Source organism: Paroedura picta, chromosome 5 (genome assembly GCF_049243985.1).
Source record: "Paroedura picta isolate Pp20150507F chromosome 5, Ppicta_v3.0, whole genome shotgun sequence".
NCBI lineage: Eukaryota > Metazoa > Chordata > Lepidosauria > Squamata > Gekkonidae > Paroedura > Paroedura picta.
The window spans coordinates 17,819,923-17,840,267 of record NC_135373.1 but is presented as its reverse complement, the minus strand read 5'-3'; the positions used below and the strand labels follow the sequence as shown (position 1 = coordinate 17,840,267).

Genomic DNA, 20,345 nt, shown 5'->3' with positions numbered 1-20,345 from the left:
CTGGCTTTCCTTGGATTATATGAATAACTGGGACAGGAACTTAATGTGGGAAGGGCCTAATTGCAAGACACTGCCAATCCTTCCCCCCTTTTATTCCCAATGTTCACATGCCCAGAACGTTAGCAGCCGTATGCCAGTTCAGCTACCTTTATTTAGTTGCCCCCTTGGTTTCGCCAAGGGGGACCAGACTATGTGCCTCGCTGAGACGTTCACGGCTAGCTTTTTATCATAAACCTTGACGTTGTTCACTGCGTTCCCTCCCAAGGAACAAAAAGCTTAACCTTGCTAAGTAATCTGATTCGATCCCTGCAAATCTGTGAGTCTCTCAAATAGGCTTCTTGCTCGCACGACTGCAGGATAAATCATAAAAAGGTGATTAAGTGGGCTCCGTATTTCCTCCCTTGCCAACATTCTATCTCCTTGTGATTACAGGTTCCTGTTGGCCATCAGCCACATTTTTCTCCCATGAGCCAATAAGCTGGGGAATGGTGGCCAATCATGGGTCCCTGACAGGACTATTAGCCCTACAAGGAGATGACAAGGTGCACGTCAAAGATGAGTTATAGGTGTGCGCCTAAAAAGTACCATCACCAATTTTCAGGAAGTGTGTGGGTTGCAGTGGTGCAGCAATTAACAAGGGTGTGACACATACCCAGGAGGGATGGGAAAAGCGGCAGACAGTTCAGATGGGAGTGCAGAGGAAATCCAGCCTGCTAGAACTGTAGATGTGTCAATGGGGGAAAAAACTCTAGGTAAAGGGGGACAGGGTGTGAGTTTGCCATATCCGTTGCCTCGGAATTCCTTTTATAAAACTCAATTAGACCTGACCTCTGGCTGGGATAGCGCTTTTACTATATGCTTCTGCACTTTGGTGTAGTGGTTGAGTATGGACTTCTAATCTGGCGAGCCGAGTTCGATTTTGCACTCCCCCACATGCAGCCAGCTGGGTGACCTTGGGCTCATCACGGCACTGATAAAGATGTTCTGACCAAGCAGGAATATCAGGGCTCTCTCAGCCTCACCCACCCCACAGGGTGTCTGTTGTGGGGAGAGGGAAGGTGACTGTAAGCCACTTTGAGACTCCTTCAGGGAGAGAAAAGCAGCATATAAGAACCAGCTCTTCATTTATAACTGGCACAGAAGGAAGAAAAATTGTATCCTGACAAGGTAAGAAAGGTAGCATTTGCGAAATTCTCAGACATCCCTCTCAAGGTCAGACAACCATCCTCTACCATTAAAAAAAACCCCTGGTTTTATTTCTCCGTGATTAAGTGGAAATAATACCACCAATTAGCTTGGGAACCCAGCGGCCAGCAGTGTGTGATTTGAGGGGAACGACGCCTGTAGGCACCGACACCCAAGGCTAGAAAAATGATTTTAGAGCTCCACTTAGCCCAAGATGAAACTGGAGAAACTTCTTAACGGAATATAACTGAACCTTTTATTTACAAATAAATGTACAGGTAAGACAGTACCAAACTTCACAGTCCATTCTACGGCACTGCCCCCTGCACACACAAAAAAGGCCATGTCCCAAGAAATCCTCCATATGAGGCATGTGAGCAGGGGCAAAGGGGGGCTGGCCCCAATGCCAACTTGGAACAGATTCCATTTGGATAGCGTGTGATCGGCACACAAGTGCTAGGAGACTGTAGCTTGACCCATGCATGCAATGAAGGGAACCGGGCTCCACTTCCTGCTTACATGCACTGAGTTCATGTGAGAAAGAGCCAAGAGATGCTTCAGCCCTATACGAAGGCATTCACCTGGATGTTGTCTTCCAGCGTAGCCTCGTAAATCTCTATGGTTCCCCCCAAGGGGAGTGGCTCGGCGCTCTCTATGATAGCAATGGTCTCCCCGAATTCAGTGCACATGATAGCGTAGGTTGGCTGGGCATTTGCCGTGAAGGACCCTGCAGACTGGAGCATGCCCTGATTGACCACCAGTTGCGTGTGGGTCTTGCGGTGACTGCGCAAGTTGGAAAGCGTCTTAAAGGTCTTGGGGCACACGGGACAGGGGTGGGGACGCTCCCCAGTGTGGATGCGCCGATGGTCGACCAGGTGCATAGACTGCACAAAGGCCTTGCCGCAGTCTGGGCAGAGGTAGGGGCGTTCCCCCGTGTGCAGCCGCCTGTGCTCCTGCAGATGGGTGGCCTGCCGGAAAGCCTTGCCACAGTCCGGGCAAGGGAAAGGGCGCTCGCCTGTGTGGATGCGCTGATGCAGCTGCAGACCGGAGGCCGCGACGAAGCTCTTGGCACAGACAGGGCACTTGTGAGGCCGCAAGCCGGCATGGCGCTGCTGGTGTCGGCTCAGCCCGCTGGCGGTTGTAAAGGACTTTCCGCAAATTGGGCAGAGATGAGGGCGCTGGCCTGAATGGACTAACTGGTGCATGGCCAGCTTTGCCAGGGACCCCATGTACTTGCCACATGACAGGCACGGGTAGGCCTGTGCCGCTGAGTGCTCCCGGCGCCGGCTGCAGCGGTGCTCCTGCGATTTGGAAGTCAACACAAAGAGAGCACCACAGTCCGGGCAGCGCTGGGGCTCCTGCCCAGAGTGGCTGAGCTGGTGCAGTTCCAGGAGGTGGCGGCGTGGGAAGCATTTGTCACAGTCGGGGCAGGAGAAAGCCAAGCAGCCTGCGTGCGACATCCGGTGCAGAGCCGACTGGGGCCCCTCTCCATTGGGGGCTGCATGCAAGAGGCGGTGCTGGCGGAGGTTGGAGGACTGAGTGAAGCGCTTGTCACAGACCTGGCACTGGTACGGGCGCTCCCCGGTGTGCGTCACATGGTGCCGGGCCAGGTTCGCCTGGGAGACGAAGGTCTTGCCACACTCCGAGCACTGGAAAGGCCTTTCCCCCGTGTGCGTCCGCAGATGGTTCCGCACATGCACCAGCTTCTTGAACTTTTTGCTGCAGGTGGGGCATTTGTGCTTGCGCTCCAGAACGTGCACCACCCGTTTGTGACGCACCATCCGGATGTGGGTGGAAAAGGCCTTTCCGCACTGAGGGCACAGGAAGCCAGCACTGGGTGCCTCTGCAGCGATCCCTGCGCTAGGAGAGGAGGAGCAAGAGCCGTTCACGGTGGACTCAGCCACGGCTGGGGCCTCAGGAGGCTGGCTAGGTACCTGGTCGCCCACCCCGCGAACAGGAGGGACCCCGCTCTTCCCAGCATGGGTGCGACGGTGGTACAGAAACTTCGTCATGTTGCTGAAGGTTTTGCCACAGTGGCAGCGGTGCAAGGGGTTAGCCGTGTGGCTCTTGCGGTGCACAATCAAGGTCATCTCGGTGGAGAAGCCAAGTCCGCAGTCCATGCAGAGGTAGAGCGCCTCACCTTTGTGGATGCGCATGTGCTGCTCCAGGGATGCAGCCTTTTTGAAGATCTTGTTGCAGTTGGGGCATTCGTAAGTGCCATCCACGTGGACCCGCTGGTGAGCTAACAGCCGCTTCGCAGTGGTGAAGCCACGCTGGCACTCGCCACACAGGAACTCCTCATTGCTGCTGAGGTGATCCTGCTGGTGCCGCCGCAGCTCTTCCAGCGTACTGAAGGCCTGCTGGCATTCGCCGCAGTGGAAAGCCAGAGCAGGGGGAATGGCTGGCGGAGTCTCTTTGGGGCCTGGCGCTGGGGAGGCATGTGGACTGCCAGTTTCCTGGATTGTAGCCTCGGACACCTCCCCGCTTTCTTTCTCGATCTCCGTGAAATGCTCGCCTTGGTGCTCTAGCAATTCCTCTGGAGTCGGGAAGAGGCGGGCGCACTCTGAGCACTCGTAGGGATGAATGGGCAGCTCAGGTTGGGAAGGAGGTGGGGAATCTAAAGGGGAGGGTTGTAGAGCAGGTAGGTGAGGAGGCGAGGAAGCAACTGTCTGGCAGGATGCCCGGGCTGACGGCCGGGACTCCCCCGTGGCCTCTTGCTTCTGGTGTGTTTGCCTGTGCACCAGCCACAGGCTTGTGGAGGGGAAAAGCTTGTTACACTCGTTACACTGGTAGCGGATCTGTCCTGTGGAAGCCGACAGGGGTGGGGGCTGGCTTGGAACCTCCCGGGGGTGAACTTCCTGGTGGGCTAACAGTTCGTCAGGTGAGAAGAGGACACACCCACACTCCAGGCACTGATAACGGCTGCCCCGCTGGGACTCAGCATCCACTGAAGTGGTGGTGGTGGTGGCCGAAGGGAGCTCTTGGGGCTCTGTTATGTGTCCCTCCTGGTGGATCAGCACTTCTTCCAAAGTGTTGTAGAGACACCCACACTCAGAGCACATATATTGTTGCTGGAAGAACAGAGAAGCCAGATCTTCTTCCATAATGCCTGCAAGCAGGGGAGAGAGAGAGAGAGATGAGCAAAACAGCTGAAAGCAAGTAGGAAGATTTTGTTTTAATAATTCATTTTTACACCAGCCTTTTCCCCAATGGGGGACCCAAAATGGCATATAGCGCTCTCCTCTCCTCCATTTTTTCTTCACAACAGCCCTGTGAGGAAGGTTGGGAAAGAGAGAGCGATGGGCCCTAGGATGCCGAACAATCTTCCATGGGGTTTTGAAACTGGGTCCTTCAAATACTAATCTAACACTCTTGACCAGACCCTCTTACTGCTGACCCTGAAGTGTGCTCCAATAATGTTAAGCTACTATAATGCATGCTGTCTTGCAAAAAAAATAATAATAAAAAAGGGTAGAGAAATCAGAATTTTTGAAAGGTACATCAAAATACAACTGTCAGAATACAACTGTCAGGACATGTTTCCTCTAATATTTCCCCCCTACTGAGCACAGCTGTTCACATCTTGAGCAGAACAGAATTGCTGTAATCTTAAAAGTGGGCAATGCAAAACCTTGCACAGCTCCAGATCATTGCTATGTGGGGTTTCCTGTGGTAATGAGCGGACAGCCTGGAGGGAACACTGCTGTTAGCAGGGGTAGTCAATCTGTGGTCCTCCAGATGTCCATGGACTACAATTCCCATGAGCCCCTACCAGCAACCACTGGCAGGGGCTCGTGGGAATTGTAGTCTATGGACATCTGGAAGACCACAGGTTGACTACCCTTGAGGTATAGGACAATAAATACAATTTGCGTATGATAATAAGGCAGGGAGAATAAAACAGGAGTCCTGCAACACCTTAAAGATTGACAAAATTTATTCCAGCACCAGCTCTAGTGAGACAAAGTTTACTTCCTCAGAGACGTAAGTGTTCTACCATTAGAGAGATCCGTTCATGCACAGGAAACAGTGCGTACGTGCACATGTGCAGAGAAGGAACATCAGGGCTGAGTAAAACAATTGCCATTCAAAAGTCATTCACAAAGAATGGATGAGGGAACCCAGCTGCTCAAGGATAGAAAAAGTGGGGTTAACAAAAGAACAGTAATGCAAGGAGAAATAGATTCTGTTGAGAAGCTCACAATGTATGATAGTTGCACTTATCTCGAAGATCTTGCAAGCCCTTCTTTATAGCTAGTGGAAAACTAAGAAAATCGCAGATGGAGAGGGACTGCGCAGTCTTTTCTATTACCAAACAGTAGGATTTTCATCCCAGAAAAAAAGACGGCAGAAGGCATGACAGGGCCTTATAAAACAATGGCCAGAAGGAGAAGGGTTTCTCTCCCCCTCTGACAGCTGATGGCCACTAGGTAGGCAATAATGGCAAACCACCTCTGAACGTCACTTGCCATGAAAACCCTATGGCATGGGTGGTCAAAATGTGGCTCTCCAGAGGTCAGTGGACTATAATACCTATGAGGTGCCGGCATGGGCTCATGGGAATTGTAGTCCATGGCCACAGTTTGGCCACCGCTGTCCTTCAGGGTCACTTGACGAGCTACTTCACACACCCCGGCCCAGGACAGCCCAAAGGCAGGACTTCTTCACTCAGCCAGGAAGTCCACTGCGGGGTTCGCCGCTAGAGCCACCCAACGACTCAGGCCAGCTCATGGGGAGGGGGGGGGGGGGACGACGACAAGTCACTAACGTCAGGAATCCTCCACAGCCAGCGGCAGTTAACCTCAGCATGACGAGTTGCAGCCCGGAGGCTCTCCTCGCAACCCGTGTGCAGAAGCACGTGCGGGGCTCGAAGGGTCTGGTCCGGCGGGGCCATCCCCTCTGTGGGGGGGGGGGGGAGGACGGGTCTCCCCCCGAGCCGAATGGAGAAGGGATGGGCTCCTCGACCACCTCCCTGCTGGGCGGGGGACGGGGGGGCACTCACCCGGCACGCGGGCCCAGCCCCACTGCCGCTGCCGGCCGCTTTCGCCCGGGCCTTCCTCGCACTCCGGCCCGGCTTGGCCTAGGCGGCACCGCGCCCTCTCAACGCCTCACCCCCCTACCCCCCACAAACTCCGACGAGGGCCAATCAGCGCCTTCGATACTAAGGGGGCGGTTCGGCTAGCGGGGCTGGGTGACGCAACGGGCCCCCAGACCAAAGACGAGGGGGAGGAGGGAAGGCGGGGCCAAGCGGGGCCGCTCAGGGGGAGGGGCTTAAGAGGAGTTTGACGCGGCCTTCTCGAGATGCGCTAGCATCACCCTCCTCGTACGCCGATTACGTAACGCCTTGAGCTCCTGCGGACGTTCCCCGCCCCCACTTACGGAACAAATCGCCCGTCCCGTTTACGTAAACTGCGCTTTGCGTCGGGCGAGGGTCCGAACACGCGTAAAGTGACGTCACTTCAAGTTATCTAAGATTAGTAACGCACTTAGGATTCGTTGCTACTAACGGGACTCGCTTCTTCTCACGCTCCCGGACCTCCTTCGGCGCTTCCCCTCTTGTTCCGGTGTCCCCTCCCCCTCGATTACGAGGCTGCGTGCCGTTTAATCCACCTGAGGGGGGGAGGGGGGCGACGCACGCGCCGTTGACGGTTATTTTGTTTCCTCACCACCGACTGACGCCTGCGCAGTAGCAGTTGAAGCAGGTGAACAGACCAGGTGGGGGGAGGGGGAAAAAAACAGCCTACACACGATCGCGCATGCGCCATGAGGTAATAAAGGAGGGGTTAGGTCGACGCAGGCGCAGACGCATCGAAGCTACCAGAAAGACCTGAACGACGGTGTCGACAGCTGTGGCGGTTGGAAGCCGCGGTAAGCGAGGGCCGGAGAGAAGGGGAGGAAATGAGACGACAGTAAACCGACATGCGATAGAGGAGAAAGGAGAGCGGGGCTTATTTGGGGTGGCGGCGGAGAGTTGAGGAGGAAGGGGTGAGGGAAGCGCCGATTTAGGGGGAAGAGGAGGAAACGCCGAGGGAGGCGGAGGAGACGCCTGTGAGTGGAAAAACACCGCGGGGGGGGGCGAGGGGGCGGGCTCTCGTGCGTCACGGCCGGGAGGAGAGCCGCGTCGAGTGAGGCGGAAAAAAACAGGATGTGGGCGGGTCCAGCGAGCTCACGCGCGGAGTGGGCGGGGCCTCGCTTTGGTGTCGAAGGAAGGGGCGGGCGCTGCGCCAAGGACGAGGCTGCGCCTGAGGCGCCCGGACTGCCCACTCCTTAGGCCAGGCGAGGTGGCGGCGCTTGCGCTCGTGCTGCGATCTGGCGGCTTCGCGGCGCCTTGTAGGGTGCGGTCGATTCCGTAGCTGGGCGACCTTTCTCGGTCCGAGTGCTGGAGCGGGTGTGTTCTGTTACGTGGTGGGAGTTCGAGAAGAGGTCCAGGGTGCTGCTGCGGTTAAGACTGCCAGTCCGTGAGCTGGGAATCCGAGGTTTAAATCCCTTTCGTGCCCTGGTAGCTGGCAAGTTGAACTTGGGCTAGTCACACGCATGCTTAGCCGAACCTATCTTCGCTGGGTTTGTGAGGACAAAAGAATGATGTAAGGTGCCATCGTTGTCTACTGGGGAGAAAGGCAGGGTAGAAAGGAGCACAATCAAATAAAAGGACTTAAAATTTTATAAATGTATACATACATATATATGTATGTATAAAATAAAGGTTGGGTTTTCATCAGCTGGAATGCGGTGGGATAAAGGTGCACTGGAAGGGGCAAATGGCTTTCACTGTTCTGCACAGGTTTGTAAGATTGCTGACCTTTTGTGGAGGGGCTGTCCAGTTGGGTGTGACTGGAATTCAGTTTAATAAGTTCCCCTTTCTGTTTTTGTAGGTATGTCTTTGGCAGCATTGTGAAACCGAAAAGGAACTTGTGCGATCTTCAAAAAGGCCCTAACAGGACACGTCACTTCTTTCTCCCTCAGTGTTCAAAGCATTACACGTTATCCCTGTAGTTCATAGCATTAGGTTTCTTTTAGGGTTAGCTTCGTATGGCTGAGATGAGGAGGTCACTCTTTAACCACATGTGGGAGGAAGAGGAATGCTTAGAGTACTATGGGATGGTTTCACTGCATCGCATGTTTGAGGTGATTGGTTCCCAGCTCACAGAGAATGATATAGATGTGCTCTCGTTTCTTTTGGATGAGACTCAGCCTTGGACCCACCCACTGGATCCTGCCCTTTGGGCTGTGGCAGTAGCAGAAGAAGGTGGTGCTGAAGTCACCTCACCTGTTCTAGAGAACTGGAAGAGGAGGAATCAGTGTGGGTGCAAGTCAAGCAAGACAGATGGCAATCTAGAGATTGTGTCAGATAGACAGCGGCCCAAGAATGGTGTTGCGCTTCTGCTGGAGCTGGAAAGGAGGGGGAAATGTGATGAAACCAACTTCACTCAGCTGCTGCAGCTCCTGAGAGTTCTGACAAGACATGATCTGCTGCCATATGTCACCATGAAAAGGCAGCGTACAGGTACTGGGCCCTTGGACTGTGTAGTAAGCTGTTTTATAAATTATATATATATATATATAAGAGCAGGGGAAGGGCATTTTAATCTGATTATTTAGAAGAGATGGGGAAATGGTTTTACTGTTGACTTGCAATTGCTCTGTTTTGTCAAGCACCCGTAGGAAAACAGATTTTAGAGCAGGATACGAGGGACATTCATCCTATATCGCATAATATACATAAATATAATAATAAATAAATAGTGGGATACTTCAATCTTAATAGAATTTTTCAAATTTTTAACACCAGCATACACATCTAAATTTACTCTGCTTGTTGGGCCGCCCTGTTGGCAGTCCACAAGAAAGTGGGCATAGACTACACCTTTACCTGCTTGCATTGCTGGTGTCTGAGAGCAACAACAGCTTGACTGAATGGTGATGCAGGTCAAAGGCAGGAATTATGATTGCGAAAGCCTCACTCTTTTTTCCCATGGGGGGGGGGGAAGAAGGCTGAGTGTCTTCTCTGTTTCCAGCCTTCCAACCCCCTTGCACCTGTAGCTCACTTTGGAATCGCAACCCACAGCTTGAGGAACTACTGGTCAAGGGTCTGGCAGATCCACTTTGGTATCTTCTGTTCTTGCATGAGCCCATCACCCTTGGTCACCCATATCATGGAGATGTCAGGTTAGAAAGATGGCACCCGCCATTTACATCATCCTCAGGTCTTGGTAAGAGCCTCTTGTGGCTCAGAGTGGTAAGGCAGTGACATGCTGTCTGAAGCTGTCTGCCCATGAGGTTGGGAGTTCGATCCCAGCCAGCTCAAGGTTGACTCAGCCTTCCATCCTTCCGAGGTCGGTAAAATGAGTACCCAGCTTGCTGGGGGGTGAACAGTAATGACTGGGGAAGGGACTGGCAAACCACCCCGTATTGAGTCTGCCATGAAAATGCTAGAGGGCGTCACCCCAAGGGTCAGACATGACCCGGTGCTTGCACAGGGGATACCTTTACCTTTTACAGGTCTTGGTAGGAAGGATAGAATAAAAGTGACTTAAAGCCAGCTGGGTCAGTAGATTGATAGTCCTTATTTAATTGTAGTAGCTGCTACTTTGTTTGACTTGCACATTTTGTTTTCAGTTTCTCCTGAGAGGTATACCTATGGACCATCTGTCACGTCATCAGACCAACAGATGGACAACTGTCTCAACACAGCCTCTGCAGAAAATCAGCATGATCAGTGGGAGACAGGTGTGTCAGTTGCATAACCTGAAGTGATGCATTGTCATCCCTTTCCAATTTTAAACCACTTCCTCTTGGGAGGGCTACTGTATTGTGCTGACATGTCCTCTACAACCATTTGCATATCCCTTTAGAGTATGTCTGTACTGCATTGCGGTAACTTTAACAGTTTTTGACTGGATTTTTAAAATCATATTTTAGATTCAAATGGCAGGAATTGTAAATGGTTCACATCTGCATTTGAGGAATTTGGAGTTGGGAAGTGGCAGCTGTGTGGAAATTTTAATTGTCAGTTTTTAAGCTGACTTAATAATTTCTGGTGACTCTTCTCCACTTTAGGCTCCAACTCCAGCAAAAGGAAGCGAGTAAGCAGAGGCCGGGCAAAGGCTGCTCCTCCCCGTAGGCGTCGGGGGGGCAAAGCAGTTTCTGCTCCAAAGCAGGAAGTCCAAACTCCTACCAAAGTGACATGTGGTAGGTATCTGTCTAATGTGTGTTGTGCCCTTGGGATTCCCTCCATTTGGTTGCATTAAGTACTTTTATGAATCCCATTTGAAACCATGCTAAAATGCTGTGTAGCAACTTGGTTTCTGTTAAGGATCTAAACCATCTTTCGTTCTCTCTCTGGTTGGAGCCAGAGAGGAATAGAATTGGGGGAAGACAAAAAAAAATTCAGTTATGCAGGTCATCCTGTTCTCTAGTCAGTGACCTTGTTGTTCTCTTCTAGGGACATAGCTCTGTCCCAGTGCAATGGGGAGTGAGAGCTTTGACCCCCTTTTGGGGGGTGAGGGTGGGAAGGCTCCAGCCCATTTCTCTGAATATTGCCTTCAGTTCCTAGTGTGATCTTCTCTGAATTCTCCAGATGATCACACTATGTGAATGCAGGCCGATATAGAATCATAGAGTTGGAAGGGGCCATACAGGCCATCTAGTCCACCCCCCTGCTCAACGCAGGATCAGCCCTAAGCATCCTAAAGCATCCAAGAAAAGTGTGTATCCAACCTTTGCTTGAAGACTGCCATCTATATGCCTAAAGATGGGTAGCCCTTTAGCACCCAGTTGCTGGTAGGAGTGTGAAAACTGCAGATGGATTCCATCTTGTGCTTGATATGCTGGTCTTGGAGAGAGTCTTGAATCTTAGTTGTCCTGAATTGGGAAAGGTCAATTAACCAATTGGAGTGGAGGCGTGGATAATCTGGTAGAAGGAAGGAACATACACTTGTGTCACACTTGAGTGCAGTGAAAACCATGCTGATGACAAAGGAACATTTCAGGAAGGCTAGTTCCTGATACAGTCCCAGGAATGCTTCCTGCTATGGAAATATTACTTGGAGCGAGATATTAAAAGCAGACTTTATATTGTCTTTTAATAAAATAGTTTTTAGAAGAAAAGCTTCTGGATCCAGAACAACCAGCTCTAGAGGTGTTTGGTAACATAAAATAAAGGTTATTGTATAAAATAGTAATTTAAAAATTTTAAAAGAAAAATCAAACTTGTTGTAAAGTTAGTTATTTCATACCAAAATAACTCAGCAAAATTTTTCCCATTGATATGGCAAGAGATTCTTTACAGCCACCTGGTTCATGTCTGCCATATGGCATTAAGTAGCAGTGGAGTAGCCCACTCTTCAGCAATAGCCAACGTTATCATGTTAAGATGCAGCTGTAGAACCCCATGGAACACTTTGGGTATTCTTCCATTCCCAGTTGTGCCTCTGGTTATCTAAAGGGGCACATTATGCTGATTTCTCTAGCAAGACTGTCCATTGAACACGATTGGCTTATATTTTTGAGGTTGTCTTTATGCAGGGTGGGGTGGGGCCTGATTTGAATTTTGCACTGACTTGCATTCAGGTTCCAGAATTAGGTCAATACTGAGTAATCTGTCTCCAAGACAAGCATATACTATTCACTTCCTGTGACTCAGGGTTAACTTCAAATATCATGGACTTTCTGTGGAGCACAATTAAGTTGTGTACAGAAAACTGTGAACCCTGTAAGTAGACTGTTCCCTGTGACAACCTACAGAGTTCTCATATTTCCTTTGTTGGAAAGTGCTTCTCATGTTGTGCAGACATAATATTTGAAGAGGCCCTCACTCAGCAGGCAGGTGCCAAGGGCTAGGCTCTCCACATAGCTCAGTGTGCTGTTGTCTTTGTGTCAGTGCAGTGCAAATGAAACAAACAAAACGAATGCACAAACTGCTCTCTTACCATCTGACCGATTTGCAGGCAATTGGTTCTAACGAAGAAGGTTCAAAAATAATACAATGAGTGTCAAAACTGCAACTCCATGGTGCAGCTAAGGCTTCTGCCGGGTAGGTGCAAGGACCAAACTGTAAGCTCCATTCATCACCAGATTGTTGCCTGTATGTTTTGTAATGTTACCTTCATGTAATGCTACTGCTTCATGAGGGCAGAGTTAACTCATTGATTCAGACAGCTGCTTCTGAGACAGGCTCTGCGTTTTGTAAAGTCTCTTGAGGTGCACACCTAAACTTTGGAGTCTGATACCCATCTCCATATTGCAACCTCCTGGGCTGCGTCAGCCTGCCAGAACTAGATCTTAGATGCCAAAACCCACAAAGCAAACTTCCAAATGGTCTCTCTTTTTTTGTTGCTGCTTGATCTCTGCCAATTCTTTCTCAATCCACCATTTAAATTCCAGGTTACTAAGCAAAAGTTGATGATAAAGAGACTCTGTCTCTCTTGTGTGCTCTCCTCTCACAGAATGGTCTCGCAAAGGTAAATGAATCCATGCACCCAAGTTTCCACCAGTTCTTTGTGAAAGCAAATCTGTGTCTAAATGTGTGCTGAGTTATCTTAATGCTAGAGGAACCACGGGCTGCCTCATCCTGCATGCCAGCCTCTCAAACAGCCATTTCACAAAGGCGTGTTGGCCGATGTGACATTCGTGGGACAAGGCTGGGTCGGCAGCCTTTGGGTTTGTGACCAGAGTGTAGAGCCACTCCGGACTGGCACCGCGGGGGGCTTGTTGCTGCAAGCTTCCAGCAGGGTCTGATGGAAACAGGCTGGGATGCCACAGCAGTGAGGGAGGCACCCCTTATGGGGCTGTTGTTGGTTGATGTCTCAGGCACTGATCCCTTGAACACTTTGCTCAGCAACAAATCTGTGGGATCCAATAGGCGTCCTCCTGTCAGGTGATATTTCGTTATTATGTCTATTTCTACAGCTGCAGATATCAGGCCACTGTAAACTGTTATGGGTTCTTTCTTGAGTTTTGTTAAATCCCTTTCTGCTTCAGCAGAACAGTTCACCTAAAATGATGCTTGCCATCCTCTTCAGCTGCATCTGTTGGTTTTCCCGAGCAGTTTTTCCTCTGGCTTGTCAGCTTTTGCCCTTGATGGATGAACTGCTGACAATTAATAGACCTGGGGTTATTTACTGTGTTTTATCTTGAAATGCATTTGGTATTGTTTCAGAGTTCTCCCCCCTACCCCCCAGGGTTAAGCTGACATTAGGAAGAGCTTGACCCTTCATTGATCTTGAAGCAGTTTGGTCCTCATTTACAGTAAGGCACTTAAATTGAGTGTCCTGTCTGGTATCTGCAGCCGTCAGAAGCTAGCTGAGCTCTTTTCACACCCTCTTGCGTTCTTTTTTCCTTTTTTTGCCATATTGAATCTCAGAATGATTTCTTGATGTTACCATGTGCTAAAAGTCTTGAACCATGTTTTTCTCGGTCCACAGTTGAAATTCATCCCTGGAAAAGCATAAGTATTGGCCCAAGCAAGCGGGCCAAGTACCAGACTCTGGTAAAAAACAAAAAAAAAAGCAAATAAAAAGGCAAACTAAAAAGCAAAATCTTAATGGTTCTTCCAGCTGCATCTTCATCGCTTCTCCAATGTTAGAAGCGACCCTGCATCTGGACCCTGCAGCCCTCTTGTTAAGGGACACAGCCATGGACTCTGGGACTGGTTGCTTCCCACTCAGTGGGGGAATTGTTGTGCAGTGAAATTGTTTGTAATGACCTCTAACTCCGACTTGTGTGCCTCAAGTGGGAAAATGGTAGTTTGTGGAACACAATTGAGTTGGTATTCCACACTGGTTCCATTTATCTTCTGGGCAACTGCTACCTTAAACTCTCAACTTCCTTGTTGGGTCTGCTGATCTTGGCTTGTAAAACTACATCACGTACTTGATATACGTTGAAGGGTTTGCCCAGGCAATGAGGTGACAGGCCTCATTCTCGGAAACCATCCTACTTTGGTAACAAACTTGGATGCTTCTTCGTTCTTGCTGCTGTAACTAGAACTTGGGGAAAGCCATAAGCAGAAGCTTCCCTGGTGCGAGGCTCAGTAATACCATTTCCAAGTTGTCTCTCCTAAGAAGTAACTGCAGTGGGATTATTTGGCGGGGATTGGGGCCTGAATTTCTAGCCCTTTTTTCCCCTTCATGGTCAAAAACCAGAGGGCTTGGGTGGGTGCAGTAGAGTTCGTGCTGCCTCAGCTGTGATGGTTGTACATGTAAGTCAAAGTGTCTAATTTGATGCAGCTGCTCAGGGCTTGCATTAGTCATGGCCACCAATCCCCTACCTCCTTTGAACCAATTTCACACCACCTGTTTTCATGGAGCCATGCAGTTGATGCTCGTCCTGCCTGCTTTGAAACACAGGCTAGGTTTGTTCACCAGAGCCTGTATTTGAGGCTCATGTCCTTCCCTGGGAGCCCCAGTCCCTCAAATGGGGATGCCAGTGTGCTTAACGCCAACTCTGACAGCTGCTGCTATTCTGTATTCCAGAGTACTGTTGCTATTGGAAAGTGGGCGGGCTTGGATTGTTTTTGATAAAATCTGAATGTGCCAAACCGTGGGTGCAAAGACTGTGTATCTAAGCTCTGTACAGTGCTAATAAAACAAAACCTCCCAGCGGCTTTGCTTGTGGCCAGCATATTGAGTTGGGAGGCTTTGGTTAAGATTTGAGATGGTTTCCAGTGGGCCCAACAGCTGAGCTCTCTTAATTTGCTCTCCCCATCACAGCAAGCAGGTGCTCATATACAGAATAACAATAATTGTGCTTCACTTTCAAAGCATCTAAGCCATCAGGCTTTAATCATGTGCACAGAGATGGCGCTGCTCATAGCATAAGCCCCTGACTGTTCTGTGCTGACCCAAAGAGTGCTGTTTCCTGGCTGGCCTGTTGCGGAGTAAAACAATGTCACCTGTCGAGCCTCAATTTGCGGCACTGCTCTGCTGTGGTCCTTCTGGAACAAAGGGGTTTGTTCTGGCAGTTGGCTAGCGACCCCTGCCTTGTACCAAGCTGGCATGGGTGGGTGTGGACTCCAGGCCGTACAGAGTTGCTGGTAAAGGGCTGTGACTGCACTCTCGAGTTAATGCTTCTACAGGTGATGATCCCAAGACACAGAGAAATTAAAGCTGGCGGCCTTGTTGAGCGTATGTAATGCACCACCTGCCTCCTTTTAAAAAAAATCTCCTACTTTGTATTTGTTCCATTTTCCCTCCCTTTTGAACCTTTCAAATTTCAGCTGAAACGCTGATGACATTTTTGGGCAACTGATCAAAACAATCCCATGCTTCCGCCTTGGGTATCCGTGGTTACAACTGAACTTCACTAATTTCTGAGATGTCTTCTGCATAATAGTATGCTAAGCTTGCAACCTAGTCTCTGTGTTTGTGTAGGCCAGAAGATCATTAGTTGGGAATTCAGAGTTCAGCTGCAGAAAAAGGTCTCGGTAGTTGAGATTTCGTTCAGGATGCCTCAGCTCTCTGTCCCAATCGCAGGGGCTCTTGGCCCTTCTTAAAGCAGTCTGATGCTTCCATTGGAGTGAGTATTCAGCTGTAGCAGTCCTAGTATATTTTTTTTTAGCAGAGAGTAAAATAAAGGATTCAGCTGCAAAATGGTTGGAAGTCTTCCAATGGGGGATGTACTCTGAAGACGCCCCCCCCCCCCGTTGATGTCGCCCACTGATACTGGCATAAGATGGCCAAAATGAGTGGCGAAGCTAGGGAGACTGAGACTTAACAGGTTTGATCTAAAGAGATGGAGTTTCTGGCAAGGTGTACCTCTTGATCTAGCCTAACTTAAGGCTCAACAGCAGGGGTAGTCAAACTGTGGCCCTCCAGATGTCCATGGAATACAATTCCCATGAGCCCCTGCCAGCAAATGCTGGCAGGGGGTCATGGGAATTGTAGTCCATGGACATCTGGAGGGCCACAGTTTGACTACTGCTCAACAGCATGCAGGTTTACTCAGAAGCATGCCCCATTGTCTTCAATAGTACTTGCTGCTGAGTGAGTGCAGTTGTAGATTTGGGTACATTTTCTGGTCCAGTTGGAGTAAGGATCCCCTTGAATTGGGCCTTAGTGAAGTTCAGTTGTAATTTTGTGTCAAGGTGCGCTTCAAAGACTTAATTCTGAACACCCCTTGCTGGGACTGACCATCTCAAGGAGCCTGAATCTTTCGGGATTCCTAAGCGGCCTGAACCTTCCGCATGGTGGGCCTTTGTGTTTGACACCTGCTTAGGGCAATTAGCCCAATCCTGGAATACCGCTGCATGACCGTGTGTTTGTCTGCATGGTATGTTTATGACCTATCGCTCTAATGCACTTATCTTTCTCTCTCTCTCTCTCTCTCTCTCTCTCCTTGCCCTCCCCTCTCTCCTTGTTCTGTCTGTCCTGCTCAGACATCAGGCTCCGTGTTCGTGCAGAATACTGTGAGCATGAGCCCATCCTGCGTCAGAATGTGATGTCAAATAAGCAGAACCGGCTAGAGCGTCAGTTTGATGTCTTTGGGCAGTCCAACACCATCCTTAAATCACGCGACCTGGGCTCAATCATCTGTGACATCAAATTCTCAGAGTTGTCCTACCTGGATGCCTTCTGGAGTGATTATATGAATGGATCGCTGCTGGAGGCGCTGAAAGGGGTCTTCATCACAGACTCGCTCAAAGAAGCTGTGGGCCAGGAGGCTATCCGGTTGCTGGTGAACGTGGATGAGGATGATTACGAGGAAGGACGCCGTCTCTTGCTGGAAAGCGTGGCTCCCCAGGCCTGGTGACCTGGCCTCCTCCAGGAAGCAGAAGTATGTTTGCCTTTCCAGGCTAGCTGGTGGTGCTCATAAGAAGAGTGGTCCATCTAGCCCAACATCTTGACTCACACAGAGACCAACCGGTTCAGGCTTCCCCCTGACATTGCCTCCTGGTTCTGGGATTCAGAGAATTAGTGCCTCTGAATGTGAAGGTTTCTCTCAGTCACCATGGCCAGTAGGCAACGATAGACCAATCCTCCAGGATGTTGATCCCTGTGACCATTATCTAGCATCGAATTCCACATTTGAATCACTATGTGTGAAGAAGTATTTCCTTTTGTCCAGGCTGAGCGTACTACCCATGAGCTTCTTTGGAAGCTTTTGAGTTCTGGTATTTTTTGGGGGGGGGGATTCCTCTCTCCAGCCCAGGCATGATTTTAGAAACCGCTACCATATCCCCCATTAGTCATCTCTACAGTTTAGAAGAGTCCCAGACTCTTCAGCCTTTCCTCCTAGAGAAAGTGCTTCAATTCCCAAATCACCTTGGTTGCCTTCCTCTGACATTTTTCCAGCTCTGCAATGTCTTTTTGGAGATGCAGTGACAGAACGATACACGGAATTCCAACCAAGACCTCACCCTACGGGTGTTACAATATTAGGCGTTTTATCCTAATGATCGCTAGTTTGCCTTTTCCACCGCCGCAGTACACTGGGTCGACATCCACTACGACTCCCAAGATCTTTTTCTATCTCAGTCTCAGCGAGTTTAGACCCCGTTAGCCTGTACTTGAATTGGGGGTGTGTGAGTGGGTTGTTGCCTCATAACTGCTCAGGCTTTATCCACCTCTCTTTCCTGCCCGCGGTCTCCACCTCCATTCACTCTTTGTTTTGAGTGTATTTCTGTGGGGGGAGAGTGAGCTTTTAACAGTCTTTTAAGCACATTTTCATTGCAAGCTAGCTTTAGCTGTCCTCTCAGTCGTCCTGTCCTCCTCCAATTCTGTTTCAGAAAAATCAAGGCATTGGGCCAAAGAAGAAAAGGCTGATTTCAGAAGAAGCATGAGGGAGAGCGTTGGGGCCTTCCTTTTGTAGAGCAGAGCAAGCTTATGACTTCGCTTCCTTAAGAGAAACTAGTTCAAACTCAGCTGAAGAAACAAGAAGAATTCTAAAGGAAGCTATTTGCTCTGTTATTCATTCTAATTGTTGTGATCTCCTGTTTGCTCCGAGGCCTCCGGACCAGGAGTTTTGGCATTTATTATCACGAATTAGACCTCTCTTCCAGCAGTGGTCCTTCAAGGGATTTGAAGCCAGCATTTTGGTTTAACATTCTTTCCTTCCTTCCTTCCTCACAGGACGTGCCATTGATCCGATTACCACGTGGATTTGCAGACTTGAGAAGACAAGGACTTGAGAAAAAGGAACCTTCATCCCATTGTGGGGCAAGGCTGGATCTTGGCAGCGATGGGGCCCTGGGGAGTCACAGAAGGCCCCAGCTGGTCATGTTGTGGGTTGAAGCATTGAATGGACAACAAGAAACGATGTGAATGGACATTCAAATGCAGCAGGGCTTGGACCGGAGGCACTTGCTCAGAGGGTTCCTCTCCCTCTGAACCGAATGGGATGCCCTGGGCAGAAATACATGTCCAGAGGGCTACGAAAAGGGCACAAATCAGAGTGTATATCATGCTCACTACCAGTGTGTGATTTCCTCCCTCCCCGTGGTGCAGAGCAGCCGCACCTTGTGGAAGTGCAAGCATACTGCTCTGATGGATGGCAATGAAGCATGCCGTTTCTGGCTGCTTTGTAGGAAGAGTAACCACCACTTTTCGGTCTGCTGTTGGGGACGGGTGTCTCCCTCCCCACCAAAGTTAAGTATATAGCCACAGTGCTGATGGTTGTAAACAGTGGAAGCTTGAGTTACTTTCCAGAGGGATATTTTTCAATTGCCTGTGGTTATTTGCACATAGTATAAATAATAGAGGGGTCTTTTTATAAAAAGGACAAGCAGTTCCCACAGCATCTCACATAGAGGAGTCTGTTTCATGGCACTGGGGCAGGCAGGGGAAGCGGAAATCTGTAATTTAATTTTTTTTACAGAACAAAAGAATTTTTGATGTTCTTGTATTGTATTTGCAAATGACAAATGTTAATAAAGAGAATTTGCAGTCACCAGACTTCGTTTAATGAGAACCAAGCCTCAGGCACAGAAATGTCCCTATTTCCCAGTTTTCTGTTGAAATCTTCTGATCCTGCTGATTGTCCCATGAGGAAAGGCAGGGGAGGAATGGGTTAATGCTAATATGGCTGAAGGTTGGTCAAAAGATCTGTCACTAGAAAGTGAGGAACCAATATGGCAATAAAATATCCGTGTATCGTCTGGAGCGCCACAAGCTAAGTTTATACTCTGTCAAGAGATTCCTTAATAAGCTGAAGTTGGTCCTTAAATATAAAAACCATTGTCTCTTGAAAAAGCTGTCAGGCGATACATGTCGGGACTTGTGTGAAATAATAAGGATAAAGAATTACTGAAGAGAGAAGATTCTATACAAGTCCAATTTGGATATTTTATTGCCAAATTGGTTTCCCAGTGCACCTGTATTTTTCTATATTTGTTTCTTCACTGGACTCGCCCCTCCCAGTTCATTATTTTTACTAGAAAGTGAGGGACAACATGCTTAAACCTCAGTCAAAACCACTCCAGGGGTCTTCATTTCATACAAGCCCAAGCCCTCCCCCCTCAAGTTCTCATCTGTGTTACAGGAGACTGAACAGAATGAGACACTGGAGATGTGCATTGGCCACAGGGCTTCTAGGTACAAGGCGATTCAGTGCATATCGCCTTGACCCAAGCACAAGCCAGGACAGCGTCTAGCTTCTGAAGTGCTATTGCGCTGCCTTGCTTAAATAGGAGGCTCTGTATCTTCCCGGGTAGTCATGGCAAACAGTCAGCTGCTGGAGTGCAGCAGTGGTACGGCTTGCCTTGCTGGGAAGGTGAACACTTACCCCTTCCGGTTATAGACATAGAAATGTGCAGCCAGTTGTTGAGTGATTTTCCCACAAATGCTGAAGTCTTCCCTTGTCAAGTCAAATAACCGGGGAGAGACATGCCAGCTATGATGGACGTTGCCCAGGGAAAGCAAGTAGCTGGGCTGGCAGGGATTGCTCTGTCCTGGAACAGTTGCACCTCCAAGCAGTTTAATAGGGTGTGGGTTCTTCAGAGGCTGTGGGTGATCAGGCTAACCAAGCCTGAGTCATTCGTAATGCAGTGGGCCTTGTGCCGGAGACCGGCAGAGGGAGACAAACCTAGGACAGGAGGACACACGAGGGAACTTGTAAGCATTGACCACAAACAAAATATTGTACGAGACAGTCTTTGGGCTAATTCAGGGGTCCCCCAAAGAAAAGGAGTTGCTGTCTCCTGTGGTACTCTCTCCATGAGAACCAGG

The 20,345-nt window shown here is 49.6% G+C and overlaps 2 protein-coding genes across 6 annotated transcripts; one reads left to right on the top strand and one right to left on the bottom strand.

The window, feature by feature from the left end:
• Positions 1-1,421: 1,421 nt before the first annotated feature.
• LOC143837176 (zinc finger protein 574-like) lies at positions 1,422-6,901 on the bottom strand. 5 transcript variants are annotated; one of them, XM_077336727.1, is made up of 2 exons: positions 6,565-6,901; positions 1,422-4,294 (listed from the first exon to the last, which is right to left on the bottom strand). In XM_077336727.1, the coding sequence occupies exon 2, from the start codon at positions 4,287-4,289 to the stop codon at positions 1,749-1,751; it is 2,541 nt and encodes an 846-aa protein (XP_077192842.1). In that variant the 5' UTR covers positions 4,290-4,294; positions 6,565-6,901; the 3' UTR covers positions 1,422-1,748. The 5 variants fall into 5 exon arrangements, with proteins under 5 accessions (XP_077192842.1, XP_077192841.1, XP_077192840.1 ...); XM_077336726.1 differs by having other exon boundaries at positions 6,672-6,901; XM_077336725.1 differs by lacking the exon at positions 6,565-6,901 and adding an exon at positions 6,188-6,392.
• A 13-nt stretch (positions 6,902-6,914) lies between these two features.
• Positions 6,915-19,068, top strand: DEDD2 (death effector domain containing 2). The gene is made up of 6 exons (XM_077336737.1): positions 6,915-7,053; positions 8,058-8,689; positions 9,802-9,912; positions 10,243-10,374; positions 16,559-16,956; positions 18,252-19,068. Exons 2-5 carry the CDS (start codon positions 8,215-8,217, stop codon positions 16,930-16,932), a joined length of 1,092 nt encoding a protein of 363 aa, XP_077192852.1. The 5' UTR covers positions 6,915-7,053; positions 8,058-8,214; the 3' UTR covers positions 16,933-16,956; positions 18,252-19,068.
• The last annotated feature ends 1,277 nt before the right edge of the window (positions 19,069-20,345 follow it).

What these genes read in the sequence shown, in the direction of transcription:
- LOC143837176 (XM_077336724.1), bottom strand. Translation starts at nt 5,743, where the DNA reads ATGAGCCCATGCCGGCACCTCATAG. An exon ending in CCCATGCCGGCACCTCATAG is followed by an intron (nt 4,295 to 5,718) that starts GTATTATAGTCC and finishes CCCTGCTTGCAG; the next exon opens with GCATTATGGAAGAAGATCTG.
- DEDD2 (XM_077336737.1), top strand. Translation starts at nt 8,215, where the DNA reads ATGGCTGAGATGAGGAGGTCACTCTTTAACCACATGTGGGAGGAAGAG. An exon ending in CATGAAAAGGCAGCGTACAG is followed by an intron (nt 8,690 to 9,801) that starts GTACTGGGCCCT and finishes TTTTGTTTTCAG; the next exon opens with TTTCTCCTGAGAGGTATACC. An exon ending in TCCTACCAAAGTGACATGTG is followed by an intron (nt 10,375 to 16,558) that starts GTAGGTATCTGT and finishes TGTCCTGCTCAG; the next exon opens with ACATCAGGCTCCGTGTTCGT.